Here is an 18561-nt window from a genome sequence, read left to right on the forward strand (position 1 = left end):
CCTCTTTAAGAGAAAACTAGATGTAACACAATATGTTTGTTAGAAAATCTGCTACAGTTATTTTATCACAGATGCCAAGTTGTTACATATTGCTTGTAGATTATGCAAAGAACAATAGTAGTTTTCAAATATTCTCAAAAATGCACGTTTATTTGTTGATGTACAATGAAATTTGGATGTGATGTATACTTTGGCTGAACAGTGAACCACAAATACTGATTTGGTACAAATTAAATTACATATCCTAAACACTCATAGCACTAACTTATGAATGTATAGTTTTGTAAGTGTCTGAAAATTCTGAAACTAACCTATTTCTCATGTAAATGTACAGTGAAATTGGAGAAACATGGTTTTGAACAAGGATAGGCCTACTGTCCTCAAAAATTTTGAAAGAGCACAATTTAGTTTAAGCCTACAATAGACTATAATAGTACTAGTTTATCGTGGTACTCATGAATGTTCAAAAATTCACAATATATCACAATACAAACAGGTACTGATACAATCAATGAAAGATTATGCAGAAGAAGAGACATAAACAGTAAAATTTGTGAATCTAGAACTTTAAATCAACGCACGATATTGTCACACAAGGGAAAATTCCTAAGTCACCTTTTTTAGAACAAAGTGCTCAGATTAAAAATGTTGTAAGTCAGGGATGTAGTCTTTCTTCGATAATGTTCAGTTTGTACACTGAAGAGTCAAAGATGGAAATTAGAGAAAAGTTTTGGAGTGGGATTAAAATTTTGAGTAAAAGTATGTCAGTGATAAGACTTGCTGATGACATTGCTGTCAGTGAAAGTGAAGAAGGATTACAAGACCTGTTGGATGGAAGGAACAGTCTGATAAGTGCAGAATATGGATTGAGGGCGAACCAAAGAAAGTTGAAAATAATTTGAGAAGTAACAAAAATGAGTTAGCAATATACTTAATTTTTTAGAATTTTGGACATCGTTACACTTCAGCAAAAGTACACATAAGAATCATTTTGCAACTGAATGGACGTTATTTTCCAATCCTATAAAATAAACTTAATCTACAAATTGGTGACCACAAGGTAGATGAAATAAAGAAATTCAGCTGCGTTGGAAGTAAATGGTTGAAGCAAGAAGGACATAAATGCAAACTAACACAGACAAAGGTAATTTCTGGCTAAAGGAGTTCTTCTAGTATCAAGCATCTGCCTTAATTTTAGGAAGAAACTTCTGGAAATCTTCATTTGAACAAGAACCAAATTCCTCACACGTCACATCTCAAATACTTTAAATCTCTTCTTTCACAGATTTATCACAGTCCACAATTCATTTAATCATTTCTGCATAATGTTGTGCTCCAAATGTCAGGACATAGCTATTTATTACTGGTTTTTGCTGAATTGGCCCAAGAAAGTTGACCATCATTAGTCACTCTCACATTAAGTTTCAATGATTGCCATCTTCATCCAGCAAGTTGAAACAGTGGCACAAGCCATGGCCAACAATTGATTATTGGAACACCAGAGGCTCTTATAACAGGTCATGGCAGCAATTTTAAGTCAGAACTAATTATGCAGTTATGTCAGCTTCTGAAAATCCAGAATTTATGAACAAGTGCATTGCATCCACAAGCTAATGTAGCTCTCATGTATCTTGGAATTGTATGGTAGTGCAACAAGTCATCCCAATCATTATGATGACTTAGAATCTTAGAATGTGACTATGTTCATAGCTTACAGAAATGGTGAATTTGTAGATTACATTGTAGGGCCTGCTGATGAGTTTAAAGTGAGTATATTTGAGCTCATTTCTGATCTGTGATATGCACCACCTCCTTAGGGACCACAAATATGAGATTAGACTCATTACAACATGCACAAGACATTTAAACAGTCATTCCTCCTGTGCTTCATATGAGATTAGGATGTACCACATGCTAACATGTGGTACATGTACCTCTGCTATGCACTTCACAATGTTTGCAGTAAACGTACATGTGATCATCTTATTTCATATCCCCACTGATTGTTAACACTGTGGTATTTGTATGAATTTACTGATTTCAATTGTGACTCATTGATTTTATAATACTGTGTTCTATGATTTTCCTTTCTGTGACGTACACCTTTTTACGTTTCTGAATACTTGAAGCAAGATGTCAGTCTTTGCACAAATTTGAAATCTTGCCAAAATCTGAATGAATATTTGTGCAGTTGTTATGGATAGTGCCCCATTACAGATAACAGCATAATCTGCAAAATACCTGAAGTAACTACCAGTACTGCCTGTCAAGTCATTAATATATGATAAGCAGCAAGGGTCCCAAGACACATCACTGGAGCACATCTAAAGATACTTTCATGGAGCTGCATCCAAGATATTATGCTGCATCCTCTTTATGAAGAAATCCTCAATCTAGTCTCAAATTTTCTTTGATAACCCTCACGATTTTGCATTCATAAGAAGTATTGGTTTAGTTGTGAGTCAAATTCTTTTTTGGAAGTCAAGAAATACTGCATGTATATGATAGCCGTAGTTCGCAACTAGTGAGAAAGGACTGAGTCTGACTTTCATGACTGATATTTTCAGAATTCCTGCTGGTTGTTTTGGAGGTAGACTTTCTATTTGAGATGCCTCATTATGTTTGAGCTCAGAAGAGTGCCAGATGCCAAAATTAAACAATGTAAACTCCTGGTAGGAATGTCAACAATGTAGAAAAAAAGATAGATAGCTACTTACCATAAAGATGAAATGTTAAGTTGCAGACAGGCACAATTAAAAGAGACTTACGCATAAGCTTTCGACCATGGCCTTCTCTAGAAAAAGCGAAACACACACCACTCATTCACAGAAGCATGCCCACCACATGCACACATGACTGCCAACTCTGACAGCTTGGGCCAGAGTGCAATTATCATTTGGAATGGAAACAGCTGTCTGGAGGGGGCAGGAAAGGGGAAGCGATAGCAGTGGATGGATGGGGGGAGAGAGAAGTGCTGTCTGGTGGAATGTGCAGGGACTAGAATGCCGACAGGTTCTGCATCAGGAGGTTGTTGGACAGGGAGGAGAGGAAAAAAAAAGAGAGAGAGGAGTGGGGAAAGGTGGGTGGGTGTGTTGGCAGAGGGTGGCAGATAAACAGAGTGGAAGATGAGAATGGGCGGGAGATGATAGGACAGAGGGGATGGAAACTGTTGGGTGGAGGTTGTGGGGACAGTATTTTACTGTATTTTGAGGCCAGGATAATTACCAGAGTGGGAAATGTGTTGTAAGAAAAACTCCCATCTGCCTAGTTCCAAAAAGCTGGTGGTGGAGGAAAGGATCCAGATGGCTCAGGTAGTGAAGCAGCCATTTAAACCAAGTATGTTATGTTGAACTGCATGTCATGCCACAGGGGGTCTACTTTGCACTTGGCCACAGTTTGGCAGTGGCTGTTCTCCATGGGGACAGTTGATTGGTAGTCATACCAATGTAAAAAGATGTGCAATGATTACAGTAGAGCTGGTAAATAACATGGCTGCCTTCACAGGTGGCTCATCCCTGATGGTCTGGGTAAACCTGTGACAGGACTGGAATATGAAATGCTGGGTGTGTGGATTGGGCAGGTCTCACACCTGGGTCTTCCACTGGGACATGATCCTTGAAGCAACGGGTTGGGATTAGGAGTGGCATAGAGATGGACTAGGATATTGTGCAGGTGATGAAACATCACTTTTGGAGGGGTGGGAAGTATCTCCGGTAAGATTCCCTCATTTCAGGACATGATGATAAATAATCAAAGCCCTGGTGAAGGATGTGGTTGAGTTCTTCCAGCCTGGGGAGGTACTGGGTGATGGAGAGGGCACTTCTTTCTGGCTGGCTACTGGGGATGATGGGAAGATTGGGGATGTGAGGGGAAATGGCACAGAAGATCGGTTTGCAGGCTAGATCTGGGGGATACTGCCTGTCTGTGAAGGCCTTGATGGGACTCTCAGCATGTTGGGCAAGGGAGTTCTTATCATTGCAGGTATGCTATCCCCAGTTGGCCAGGTGTAAGGGAGGGATTTTTTGATGTGAAAGGGATGACAGCGGTGAAATGTAGGTTGGTTGGTTTAATGTGGGTAGAGGTACAGAGAGGAGGAGACGAACATACAGGAAGGTGGCAGGTTGAGTTGAAGAGGACCAGGTGAAGCGGATGGGAGAGGAGGTGTTGATGTTGTGAAGGAATGAATTACGTCATGGCTCTAGTCAAGATCATGAAGATATCAGACTAGAGGTTTGGCATTTTGGGAGGCTTGGAAGATCTTCTCTAGATGGCCCTTAAACAGATTGGCATAGGAGGATACCATGTGTACGCCTATGGCTGGTCTGTGATTTGTTTATATACCTTCCCTTCAAAGAAAGAGTAATTGTGGGTTAGGTTAGAGTTATTAAGGTTTATGAGAAATGAGGTAGTGGGTGTGGAGCTTGAAGGACACTGGGAAAGATAGTGTTTAATAGTGGTAAGACCATGAGGGATGTTGGTGTATAGGTAGGTGACGTCAACAGTGACCAGTAGGGATTCAGGAGAATAAGGGGTGGGTATGGTGGAGAGTCACTGAAGGAAGTGTTTGGTATGTTTGACTTGGGAGCCTAGATTATGGCCAATTGGTTTGAGATGTTGGTCAAAGAGGGCAGAAATTCTTTTTGTAGGGGCACAATGGGACATTCAGGACTGTTAGGTTTGTGGATTTTGGGGAGCATGTAGAAGGTAGGTGTGCAGGGTGTCACAGGGGCGAGGATGGAAATGGAGTCAGGTGAGAGTTTCTTGGAAGGGCCTAAGGCTTTAAGCAGGGATTGGAGGTGTGTCTTTTTCTTTTTCTGATGAAGTCTGTGCTGAAATCTTATGTGTGAGTGCCTTTTTAATTCTGCCTGCCTGCCACACACCGTCAGGTGGCTTGGAGATTATGGATGTAGATGTAAAACTTAATGTGTCATCTTTATGCCAGGTATCATTCTATTTTTTTCCTACAGATGCTGAAACAGGTTTGTTTACTCTCGGCTGAGCTGCAAAAAACAGTTTTTTGACCATTGTATGCTATCAGTAATAACTTATGGCTATGATACATGAACACTGAGTTCACTGTAAGGAAACTTATAGTATTTCAAAGAGGAATGAAAAGATCAAATTTGGCATGAAGTAATACTGTCAGAAAAATCATTAGCTTTGCCTAAACCTTCAGAAAAGACTTCCAGGAATTCTTTTAGCTAGCTAGCTACACTGTCTTTTGCATGGAATGCAGACACTGACAACACATTGTCCTGAATGTTAAAGCCAAATAAATCAAAAGAATCAAGACCAAATGTGTTCTCACACTCACATGATTGTAGCATTATAAAAGTCACTGTTTGCATATGCGAGCAATACATGGCAGGCAATGTACATTTTCCAAGAACGGGAATGTCTTGTGCATAAGCCGTCAATTGCATACTTCGAATACACTGCATTAATGTCATGGGCCTTGTGATTAGATTTTTGTGAGTGGGTCAAATTCTTATGTTTGTTCCTTTGCAAACATATGGATTTTACATGTTCTTTCCCACCACAAGCGTAACACTGAGCCTGTTGGGAGGGGTAGCCTTGGCGTTTGTGCCATGAATAGCACCGAGGGCAAGACTTAATTTTGTTTGCCTGTGTAGCTGCCTGTTTAACAAACTGCTTCTGTGGCGTGGAGCATCGTTTACTCGGCGTGGCTAGCACAAGCTGCCTCTGAATGGGCCAATAACAAACAAGGGACTCAGCCTGACAAATAGCTGGCTGCTGAAATTTATGAGCCGACAGAGCACCTGGATTGTACTACCTGCTGAAATGATGGATCAGACTGTTTCAAAATCTGTTCTCTGAGTTTGACATCAGGTACACTGTACACAATTGCATCATGCAACATAAAATCTGAATATAAAGCACTGCAAGCACATTTGAATTTGCATTTCCTTATCATACCTTCCAAATCTGTTAACCACTCACGATAAGTTTGTTCTGGTGTTTTTTTCCAATTAAAAAACTGATACCTAGCTGCTACCACATTCATTTGTTGGTCATAATAGTTATTTAGCGAGTTTACCAGTTGTTCACAAGACATTTCACTTGGAGTGGCGTTCAGAAACAACTACCGTGGTTAATAGACCTGGAAGTTTCGCAGTACCTGGCATGTTGTGAGCGAGGAGGTGCGCTTCAAACTGGGACCACCACTCGAGCCATTCCTCTTCTTGTTCATGAAAATGTCGAAAAGTTGGTATAGCAGTTGTAGTGGGTGCTGCTTGTGTCATCGGGCATGCAGTGTTGGCTAGTGGCTGCTGCACCATGTTGAGTAGTGCGGATATCTGCTGTGTCTGGAACTGAAACATCTGTGGTAGCTGTATGGCATCTAATGCTTACATCTGTGGCACCTGAGCAGGGGGCGGGACAGGCGGGATGGGCATTTTGGAAGCAACAAATGCAACAAACGGACAGGGCAAGCAAGCAAAATGAGGACAGAAGCAAAGAAAATTTGTGCAATGCCCACCTGAAAACACCGATTAGCAAAAACAACAAGAAACTGTTACAGCAAATAAATGCCCCTGCAAAGTAAAGACAAGAGAGAATTAAGGTGCCAGCAAAGTACAAAAAATTCCGTGGCCACCATGCACTGGGTTCATCGTATAACTTGTTGCCAGTGTGGGGCCCTGCCCACTCATCTCTTATTGGCTGCTTAAAGGATGCTGCTTTCTTGGATAGCTATACAACAATTCAAGCAAATCACATTAATGATTTTTATTGCAATAATGTAGATTGACAATAGTTAACTTTGGTTTACAAGAGCGTGTTGCAAGCGATTGGCGACATGCAGACAGTCAGTGTCCTTCACTATATATGATGTCCATGTAAGCAATTGATACAAGACACAAGTCTCAGTATAGAAGTTAGAATGACGGCTCTTCTAATCTGGATCTGCTCTGCTAGTGCCGGTCTTCTACTGTCCCCCAAGGCTGGCAGGAGCAGTGTTTATAATCTCTTCTTGTAGAGGCCGCTCCAGTCATGGTGTGGTCCTAGTCAGCATATTATTGGCTGATGTCATCTCAAAGCCTTCTCTGCTCTTGTGTTCTTCATCTTTGTGCCGGCCCTTGTCATTACTCTGGAATAGGTGGGACCTTTGTCTGCAGGTAGGATGATTAGGTCAGGATATGTTTTGAGGTAGTGTATGGCTTTTCTTTCTTCTACTAAAGTGTTGGTGTTCAGAGGAAGGGACCTGGGGAAAGAAGGTGAGTCTAAGTTGGAGGTAAGGAATTCCTGAAAGACGAGCAATGCATGGTTAGGTGGGAGAGGGTAGGAGGAGAAGTGTTCCTTGGTGTTATGAAATAGAAGAGGCAGGGTTAAACATTAGAATTAGGGCGGTTTTGGTTGGAGGAATTGGTGACAAAGAAGTGCTATCATTGCAGGAATCTGCAGGACAGTAGGTCTTTGTCAAGTCCAGGATTTTTAAATTTTGGTATAGGACTAAAGATGACACCTTTGCCGGCCGAAGTGGCCGCGCGGTTCTGGCGCTGCAGTGTGGAACCGCGAGACCGCTACGGTCACAGGTTCGAATCCTGCCTCGGGCATGGATGTGTGTGATGTCCTTAGGTTAGTTAGGTTTAACTAGTTCTAAGTTCTAGGGGACTAATGACCTCAGCAGTTGAGTCCCATAGTGCTCAGAGCCATTTGAACCATTTGACACCTTTGGATAGGTCTGAAACTTCTGTGGAGCTGAAGGTTTGCCTGGAAAGGTCAACAACAGTGTTACAAGAATGTTTTGCCTCTGGATTTGGTGGAGAGTTGGTAGGATAGTTTTGGGGTATGTGGCAAGTTGAAAAGGTCAGATAGGCAGGATTTAGCTGCTATGAGGGTGGATGTGTGCTGGAGAGCAAGGGATAGAATTTTGGAGGCGTGATGTATGGAGATTGCACAATAGCAGTGTCTTGCGGAGGGAGAAGATGTGGTGCTGTGTTGCCTGTGCCATGGAGATGTGTTTTTGTAGTACCAGGTTTGTGAGGGACAGGGATTGGCAGAATCTGAAAAGGTGTAGGTCATTGTGAAAGGAAAGGTGGGAACCAGAGAAAGGAATCTTTGTGGTTAGGCCATTTGGGAGGATTACATTGTTTAGGCAGTGTTTGAGCATTAGGATGTGGGATTGAGTAAAGCTTTAAGTAAGTATCTTTTTAATTGTGCCTGTCTACAACTTAACAAGTCTTTTTTACAATAAGTAGCAATTTGTCTTTTCGTACATTGTTAAAAATAAACAATGGAAACTCCAGGTATGAATATCAACAATGTGGGAAAAGACAGATTGCTACTTACCATAAAGAAGAGACGTTAAGTTGCAGACAGGTGCAATGAAAAGACACTTACATAAAGCTTTTGGTCACAGCCTTCATCAGCTAAAGAGAAACGCACACCATTCATGCACACAAGCTAACATACCTCATGCACATGTGAGTGCCAACTCCTGCATCTGAGGTCAAAATCACCCTAGATGCTGGAGTTGGCAGACTTGTGTGCATGAACTGTGCTTGCATGTGTGGGTGAATGGTGTGTGTTTCTCTTTTGCTGAAGATGGATGTGGCTGAAAGCTTTATGTAAGTGTCTTTTAACTGTACCTGTCTGCTACTTAATATGTTCTTTATGGTAAGTAGCAGTCTGTCTTTTTGTACATTGTTGATAAAGCTATGAAAAACCCTAGATATGCAGTTAACAGTGTTGTGAATCAATCATAAGTGTATTCAAAAATTTAATGGCCTCTTGCTTCAGCTTAGGCTTCTTATTAACATACCTGTGTTATCAGTAAGCTTTAGTCTCCCAGCTTCTTTCTGTATTACTAATTTTTTAATAACAGAGTATTTTTTAATTTGCATTTTCCAGTTTTTTTATAAAACATTTTAGACTTTATTGTATAACAATAATGATCCTTGAGTCATTGATCTTTTGCGAATATGACATTGTTATTTTGCATATATTTGTAATGATGTGGTTTAGTATTGATACTGAAACGTTGTCTTCTTGTTTAGTATTTACATTCTGAGAACTATTTTTTCCTATTAGCTAAGTGACTTACTTGTACATATTATTTTCACTGCTTGCAGGACTGTCATAATCAGTGCTTCCACCCTGTGAAGCTACAGGCAGAAATATCTATTTTCCTGTCTGAAGAGAGATACATTTACAATTTATTTTGTTCTGCAAAAGTATTTTATGTGATTTGATAACTGAATTTTTCATAAACTACATTGCAATATTTTTTATTTAATTCAGGCACATATAATTGTAGGAGATAAAAATGGGTTGGAAAGAACAGATTCAGTGCGATCTGAAAACAGCAGTACGCTCAGGAGATATTGAGGTTAGTATTTAATATTTTTAGTAGCTTGTATTTGTAATTGTAATAATGTTACAAATTGCAATATTATATGACTGTTAAGTCTGAATAATTGACTGTTAACTAATCTGAATACTGGGTTTGAAATGCTGATGTTTGTTTAATTTAGTTTTTTCCATATTTTTTAATGCAGGCTCTGAGAGAATTGATCAGAAAAGGAGGTGACAAGATATGTAAAAATTGTGACACTTACTCTATTATAATGGATGCAGGTGAAAATATGGAAGTTATTAGGTTACTGGTGGAGGAATTTCATCTTCCACTGGAAGACACTGATAATTTTGGCCAGACAGTTCTCATGAACTTAACATCACACTATGGGAAGCTGAAAGTGAGTTGTGTTAATAAAAATAATGTAATTGTCCTAAATTATGTGTAATTACTTCATGTTTTCTTTTTCATTGTAAATTGGAGTATAATGGATGCTGTCAGTGTGCCTTCTTGTTCATGATCACAGTATTTCACACAAACTTCCAGATTCTACATCCACATCTACATCTATATTCCACAAGCCACATTACAGAATGTGGCAGAAGATACTTCTGGTAGCACTGTTATTTCCCACCTTCCCTGACCCATTCATGAGTGGTACATGGGGAGAATGACTACACATGGTGTCCTAGGAGGAAATGGCAGTATTCAGGAATTGGACAGGAATGACCATTCAAAGCAAAACAGTCTAGTAAACATGGGCTCTTAAGTGCATCTCTCAAGAGCTATGAACATTTGTTCCTTTTCACTACTGTGGAACACATCTGTTCTGCTAAACAACTGCTCATAGCTCTTAAGGTATACACTTCAAAGCACACGTTTACTGGACAATTTTTTCATGTTTTGGCCCATACTACTTTCTTCTGAAATATGGAAAGCAAAGAGCTTGCACTGGAAAAGATTTGTCTCGCAGTATTGAAGATGTAGAATGCTCATAGCCCTTAAGGTGCACATTTTAAAGCCTATATTTAACAGACTTTTTGCTTTGAATGATCATTTCTCTCATACCCCTGAATATTAACCATTCTTGCTGGGAATCTCTGTATATTAAGAACAGAGTTGGACCCACTGCGCTACCCTGAAAAACATGTAAATTTATATGTTTCTTGTCTGACAGTTGTTTTATTAAAGTGTATCAGCAGCAGATGTGTGAACTATCCCTTCCTTTTGAACAGTGTTTTCCAGGTAAGACTCGAACCAATTGTTCACTGTTCCTCTTACACCTAGTGCTTCTACCTTGTTTTGCAGGATTTCATAGTTAACATTGTCAAAAGCTTGGACAAGTCTAAGAATATGCTTGTAACACTGTTATCCTTGTCAAAAGATTCAAGTACCGCTTTTGTAATCTTTGAAATGGCCAGTGTTGTACTTCTACTTTGGAAAAGGTTGTATTTATTCATGTAACTCATTAGTCTATCTTTCAAGATAAATGTAGTTATTGATGAGAATAGTGAAACTGGTCTTTAGTTTTTGGTACTTTCTGTATTATCTTTCTTTAGTAAGGGCACAACTTATGCATACTTTGGGTACTCTGGGAAAGTGCCTGAACTGAAGGACTCATTTATTATGTTTGTTAATGGGTTTGTATGATCTATATCCAGTCTTCAGAACAGAGACTGGAACATTATCTATACCTGCTGGCTTCTTATATTGTTAATTTCTGTATTGTCTTACTGATGTCAACCTCTCTTATGGAAACATCATCAGTCCACTTGCTGTGTAAGTCATTATGGGTGTTAGGTAGATTTTGCTGCAATGTTTCCACAGTAATAGACAAATAGTCATTTACAAAATTTGTCAGTTGCTGAGGATCTTCTATTATCCTATCCCTCTCCTTGATTTGCACAATATAATATCCATGTTTGCCTTTTCCAGTTTCTTGTTTTATGGCATCCCACACAACTTTGGTTTTATTTTCTGCATTAAATATTATTTTGTCAGTGAATTTCTTTGAGGAATTTATGTGTCTTTGATGACATTTCAATACATTCAATTAGCCATTTATTTTCCTTAGCTGCTGCTGTAGAAGTGGCTACTTTTGGAAATGTCTCCTCAAAGATTATTTTAACTCTTTAAGTGACAGTGGTAAATACATATACCACTGGTATACAATAAGAATTACCATGCATGATTCTTTTTGTTGTAATTCATATGTATGAATATTTATCACCATATACCTTGTGGGGAACTTGATTTGCTTTAATTTACTTTGCACAGGGAGACAAAAACAACAGTGGTCATAACACAGTATTGGATGGATTGAAACTGAGTTTATTGTGTGTTTTACTCTGTGTGATTCTAGTAAAGCCAACCAGTGCCCTTAAAGAGTAATAGGAGACCCTTTACTAGTTCCTTATTAGACATGTTTTCTTCAGGTCTTAATGACCGAAATATTGTGTGTTTTTTGATGTCAAACACTTTGCATTGGAAGATTAGGGGGTTCAGTTTTATCTCCTCTACCACATAGTCTATACTTAGGGGCTCCTTTCTCTATACCCATAATGTGCAGGAGTTTCTTAAAGTACTGTGGCCAGTCATTAGATCTGCCATGAGTTTAATCTGTCTCCTGTTCCAATTCAGCATTATAGAACTTCTCTTGAAATATGGCTTTGGCATCAGAATGTTGCCATGTTATGTTTTTGGATCATAGTCCAATATTATACATGTTTCCTCCTCATCCAGCTATGTAGTTTTGATTTTACCATCACATTGGTGATGTTTTGGGTAGGCCCCGGTCCAATAAATGGAGTCATCACATCTCTCCGGGCCACCCTATCAGTTTGTCCATTGCTGTTCATTCTTGAGTGACCAGGGACCCACAGCAGTTTTACCCTGTTGCTTTCCCATGGTCTCACAAGCGGCTGATACAGAGTTCAGAGCTGCTAGCTGTCTGAATAAATGTAGACGCTACAATCCTTGCAACCTTATGATCTTGTGTTCTTTTTGACCCATCAGTAAACCAGACTGTGTCTGCTGAATAGTACAATGGTTCATTCTTTCACTGCTTCATTTCTTCAATTGTTAAATTGAAAGATTTATCAAAGAAGCTGGAAGTAATTGTAGATTCAGCTGATATTTTCCTGACCATTATTATATTTATCACTCTCCGTATATTGGTGTGAGATTCTGGATATCTTATTGGTGTCCAGTTATTTCCGGTTTTTAATGTGGATGCCCCTGCTGCTGCCTCCATTGCAGCCCAAAGGTTTAGTGGCAGCATGTCCAGCATGGTCTCCACCCCATCAGTAAGTGTGTTGCTAATTCCCCTTGTTATGGCTAAGCAGGCCAATCTGCACATTGCCAGGCTCCTTAGCAGCCACCTTCTGTTCTACTTCATTCCACCATAATTTAGCCCTGTAAATTATCATAGGTCTTATTACAGTAGTGTATATCCAGTATGCACTTTTGAGCTTTAGACCCCAGTTTTTATCACAGCCTCTTCTAGTGCTCATAAGTGTACCTTTTGTCTTGGAGTATATGTCCTTTATGAGAGAGACCAATGATAGTTTCACATCCAGGATTACCATTAGACACTTCACTACCCCCTCTACTGGTAGAGTTTCATAGAGAAGCTTGAGATCCCACCATTACGTTTACATATGCTTGCTTGTAAATGGTACTACAACAGTTTTCTTAGGAGTGACCCTCAGATCCTGTTTTTTTGCACCAGTTTTGCACATTGTGTCAGCAGATTTGCTAAGTATTACTATGACTAAGTCATGTACATATCGTTTGCAATAATATTTAACTCTTTAATGAGTTCCTTCACTTCTAGATTCTACAGCAGTGGGGACAAGACCCCTCCTTGCAGACACCCCTCTCATTCATCATTGTGGCTTTTATCTTTCTTCTACTCAGTATGGCCTTAATCCACCTGGGTATGGTGGTCTCCGTACCATGCCCTTCAGCAGCCTTAACCATGGATTTGAAGGTTGTATTGCTAAAAAAACCCTTGATATCTAGGAAGATGCAGAGAGCAATTTCCTGAAAGTGTAGAATTTTTACTACCCTGACAACAAATTGGTAAAGTGCTGTTTCACATGATTTACCTTGTTGATATGCATGCTGGTTTACATGTGGAGGAATTTCACATAACCTGTTTTCCTTAAAGTGCACATTAACCAGTTTTTCTAATGTGTTTAGAAGAAAGGAAGAGACACTGATTGGTCTCATATCCTTAGCTGTGGTATCATAAATTCTCCATGTCTTTGTAATGAAAAGAATTCTCACTGTTCTCCAAGCATTAGGAATGATACCTGCTGCTAGACTGACACTAAACAGTGTATGCAGGTATCTAATTAATCCCTCTCCTGCTGGTTCAAGTAGAGATGGGAAGATTCCATCTGGGCTTGGTGACTTGAACAGTTGAAACATTCCCATTGCGCACTGTATTTTTCTGAAATTGACACATTCTCTGGTAGATTTCCAGTTCTCCATTTGATTATCTTCAAAACAAAGCCTCACAGTGACTGACTCTTGGTCTGTGTTATCTGCAAGAGGGCATTGAGGGAAGTGAGTTCTGAGGAGCATATCCAGTATCTCACTCACTGTCCTTGTATACCCACCATCCTTCTTCCTTAGAGTACCTCCTGGATCAGTTGGTATTCTAGTGAGGACCATCTGAACAAGCTCCACCTGCTGGAAGGTTATGTTGACCGTTGAATATCCCCATTTGATAACTGTCATCTATAAAACCAAGACTGCAGTATTAAAGGTCTGTTTCCTTATTTCTTGCCTCAACTTTTTCTGTATCTGATTATCTTCAGAAGTGGCAGTGTTAGCCTCTTCCCCCATGACCACATAAATAGTTGTTGGTTTCTTGTAACTTATGTTTTTCATCATGTCTGTGTCACAACAGTGTTCTGGTTTGTTCTTCCACTGCTCCCTTCTTCCAATTGCCACACTGAAAGGTTTATTAAAGAAGCTGGAAGGTACTGTGCTACCACTCGGTGGCTTCTCCCATCATGCACTGCTGTTCGCAGTCTGGCCTCAGCAACCAGAGAATGGTCATGTGTGCATGAGTTGCATTAATGTGAGAGTGTATCTGTATGTTGTCTATTTCCGATGAAGGCCTTGTTGGCTGAAAGCTTACTTTCTGACAGATATTTTGTTGTGCCTATCCATGACTAAGCGTCTCCATTATATGGTGAGTAGCAGCTACCCCTTCATAATATTGTCGTATTCCATTCTGAATTTCCATCGTTTGATATGTTCAATTTAGTTATGATTACTACCCTTATAAGTCCAAAGGCTATAGGTGGCAGTAAAAAAGTGAGTGTATGGGATAATTTAGTATAAAAGTGTATGAAAATAGTTCTACACCTACATCTATGTGATTACTCTGCAGTTCTCAGTTAAGTGCCTGACAGAGAATACATCGAACCGCCTCTGAGCTACTTCTCCACTGTTCCACTCTCTGTGTGAGCTCTGATTTCTCTTATTTTATTATGGTAATCATTTGTCCCTAGGTGGGCGCAACAAAATATTTTCACACTCTGAGGAGAAAGTTCATGACTGAAATTTCATGAGAATTGTGATCAAGCAGTGAAAAATGCCTTTGTTTGAATGACTGCCACCCCACTTCGTGTATTATATCCAAGGCACTCTCTGCACTGTTTCAAAAATAGTACAAAACAAGCTGTCCTTCTTTGAACTTTTTCTATGTTCTCAATCAGCCCTATCTGATGCAGACCCATGTCTCACAACAGTCCTCCAGAAGAGGGCGGACAAGCATAGTGTAAGCAGTCTCTTTAGTAAACATGTTATATTTTCTAAGTGTTTTGCCAGTTAATCACAGTCTTTGGTTTACTTTCCTCATAAAAATATCTATGTGATTTTTCCAATTTAAGTTATTCATAACTGTAATCAATAAGTATTTAGTTGAGTTTACAGCCTTTAGACTTGTGTGATGTATCATGTAACTGAAATTTAGCAGATTCTTTCTAGTGCTCATGCAAATGATTTCTCATTTTTCATGCCACTTTTTGCACCATACAGATATCTTGTCTAAATCATTTTGCAATTTTTTTGACCATCTTATGACTTTACATGATTGTAAATGACAGTATCATCTGCAAGTAATCCAAGGGGAGTCAGATTGTCTCCTAAATCATTTATGTAGATCAGGAACAACAGAGTGCCTGTAACACTACCTTGGGGAATGCCAAATGTTACTTGTATTTTACTTGATGACTTTCCATCAATTATTAAAACCTGACACACAACTGAGACGATAATATATAGGTATGCAATTAATTAGAAGTCACTTGTGAGGAATAGTATCAAAAGTCTTCTGGAGACGTAAAAATATGGTATAAATTTTGTGCCCCCTATCAATAGCACTCATTACTTTGTGAGAATAAAGAGCTAGTAGTGTTTCACTATAACTATACTTGCTGTATATGTGTTGGCTGTTTGTCAATAAATCATTTTCTTTGAGGCGATTCATAATGTTTGAGCACAGTGTTTGTTCCAAAATCCCTCTGAAAATCGACGTTAGTGATATGGGTCTATAATTCATTGGAATACTCCTATTTCCTCTCTTGGATATTGGTGTTACTTGTGCAACTTTCCAGTCTTTTGGTGCAGGTCTTACTATGAGGGAGCAGTTGCATATGATTGCTAAGTGTGGAGCTACTGTATCAGAATACTTTGAAAGGAACGTGACTGGTATACAATCTGGTCTGCCAGCCTAGCCTTTTGTAAGTGTTTTAAGCTGCTTCACTACGGCAAAGATATCTTCCTCTAAGCTAATCATGTTGGCAGATGTTCTTGGTCGAATTCTGGAGTATTTACTTTGTCTTTGTTGATGGAATTTTGACAAACCATGTTTAGTAACTCTGTTTGAGTGCGACTCTCAACAACATCACCAATGTTATCATGCAGTGAAGTTATTGGTTGCATCCTGTCATTGGCACTTTATATACAACCAGAACCTCTTTGGGTCATCTGCCAAATTTCGAGACAGAGTTTCATTGTGAAAACAATTAAAAGCATCTCGCATTGAAATTCATGCTAAATTCAGACTTCTGTAAAACTTCATTAATTTTGAGGTGTTTGCATTCTTTTAAATTTGGCACACTTTTTTCATTTCTTCTGGAATAGTGTTCTGACCTGTTTTGTGTACCATGGAGAATCAGTAACATCCCTCATTAATTTATTTGGTATATATCTCTCAATCACCATTGATACTATTTCTTTGAATTTAAACCACATGTGCTGTGCACATACATAGTCAGATTGAAAGGAGTGGATATTGTCTCTTAGGAAGTCCAGCTACAACAACCTTGTGGTCACTAATCCCTGTATCTGTCCTCATGCTACTTATTTGATCAGGATTATTCATTGCTAAGTGGTCAAGCATGTTTTGGCAACCACTTACTTTTCACAATATAAAGAAGATTGAAAAACATTATAGCAAAACAACATCATCTAGATTCCTGGAAAAATAGGAGGGTGTCTTCCCAGAGTGATCAAAATTAGGAACAGAAAAAATTATATATTGTACTTATAAGAGAAGCTGATGTGGAAGGTACAGATAGTCAAATTAGCAACAAAAACATGGGTTAGCTTATGAAACTTCTTCGACAGAAACCTAGAATTTTTTCATGCTTATCTGTGTGTGCCTGTCTTTTCTGCTGCTTGGTAAGCACAAACTGTTCTGCCTTTTGATTTCAGTCATGGGAATTTTCTTTACAGCCATTTCTTACATGATGTATTATCACTAGATGTATCCAGTTTATTAATAGCAGCATGAGATATTGTTTAAAATCTCAGTCCCTATGCAGACTGATAAAGTAGGTCCACATTGAATAACAAAGAGAGAAATTAAAATATGACAGTTAACTCTAATATAGTGTCATGAATGTTAATTGTAGAAACTGCAAATTTTTTTATTGAAATTGTGCCTATTTCCTTGCCTGTACGCTATGAAAATTTGGACTTAATATAATTAGTTTTCCAAGGTACTGGATATGGAACGTTATAAAATGAATTTTTCAGTTTGAAGTAGATCATGCACTGATATGAAATATCCTGGTTGATTGAAACACTGTGCTGGACTGAGACTTAAATTCAGAACCTTTGCCTTTCACAGGCTTTTGGATCACAATGGACTTTTTTGCTTCCCATACTTGTTACTCGGGAACAATGAAATGGGGTGCAGGGAAAGTGAAATATTTAAGACATATTAATGCATTATTAAAAAGCATAGTGAAAATCATAGACATGTAAACAACATACTTGATCTTAGAGCACTAGGTAAAGCTAACATTGCAATGAAACAATACTATGAGAAGGAAAATGGAATGCTATTAAGTCATACCTATCATGACGATATAGTGAAAAAAAAATCTGTCAATTTTTGGAATATTGCAGCACAGTGATAAAATTTTGCACAAGCCACCATTGCTTTTCCGTAGTTACCCCTTTTCCTACACCAGTCTTTTTTCTTCATCCATCTTCCTATCCCTTGAACCCTTCTGCCAAAAGAAGGAACCACTGGTTCCAAAAGCTTGCACATTTCCTTAACTTTTGTATGTTTTTTGTCCAGCTGCTGCTGTTTGGTCAGTAAATTTTTTATATACCAAATTGTATTATATGGAGTACGTATATAGATGTAGATATGGATATTGTAGTGCGGGAATGTTTCCTTACCTTACTTGTAATTTGATTACAAAATAGGAGAGCAAGGCATGATAGGTGCTGCACAAAGAAAATGTTCACACGTGGTGAAGGAACACATCTAATCACCGACTATTCAACTATAAGGAACACATGAAATAGTCTCAAAATTCATAAGTTCTGGACAAAGTCATTTGCTGACATCTGGAAAGATGTGTGGTGCAGTAGAAAAGGTGGACACCAAGCAAGGTGGCAGTCTCGTCCCCAAGTTTGAGCAACACAACAATATTCTGATGTGAGGCACGGAATTAATTTAGCAGAAGATGTGGCATGAAACACCATTTACATGCCCAGTTGCATGGCAAGAGTAGAGACAATGTGATGCGGGTGTCTCTCAAAATTCCACAGTATGCGTCGCCACATGGCTTGACCATAGCAGTATTGGTGCAGAGCAGGATGTTGACACCGTGAGGAGAATATGGAAACTGGTCAAGGCTAGGTCAATGGGAATCTCGCTATGAACCACGCTGTTGATCTCTACTGGTAGCCAGCAAATGTAGTGC

The 18561-nt window shown here is 39.1% G+C and overlaps 1 protein-coding gene across 3 annotated transcripts in view; it reads left to right on the forward strand.

Moving 5' to 3' along the window:
- Positions 1-18561, forward strand: part of LOC124619293 (serine/threonine-protein phosphatase 6 regulatory ankyrin repeat subunit B-like) — a 289649-nt gene that overhangs the window by 52658 nt on the left and 218430 nt on the right. For all 3 annotated transcript variants that reach the window (XM_047145590.1, XM_047145570.1, XM_047145581.1), the window contains exons 2-3: positions 9262-9349; positions 9519-9716. In XM_047145590.1, the coding sequence (XP_047001546.1) occupies positions 9287-9349; positions 9519-9716 (261 nt within the window). In that variant the 5' untranslated portion in view covers positions 9262-9286. The remainder of the gene's footprint in view (positions 1-9261; positions 9350-9518; positions 9717-18561) is intronic.

This window comes from Schistocerca americana, chromosome 1 (assembly GCF_021461395.2).
Source record: "Schistocerca americana isolate TAMUIC-IGC-003095 chromosome 1, iqSchAmer2.1, whole genome shotgun sequence".
Classification (NCBI taxonomy): Eukaryota; Metazoa; Arthropoda; class Insecta; order Orthoptera; family Acrididae; genus Schistocerca; species Schistocerca americana.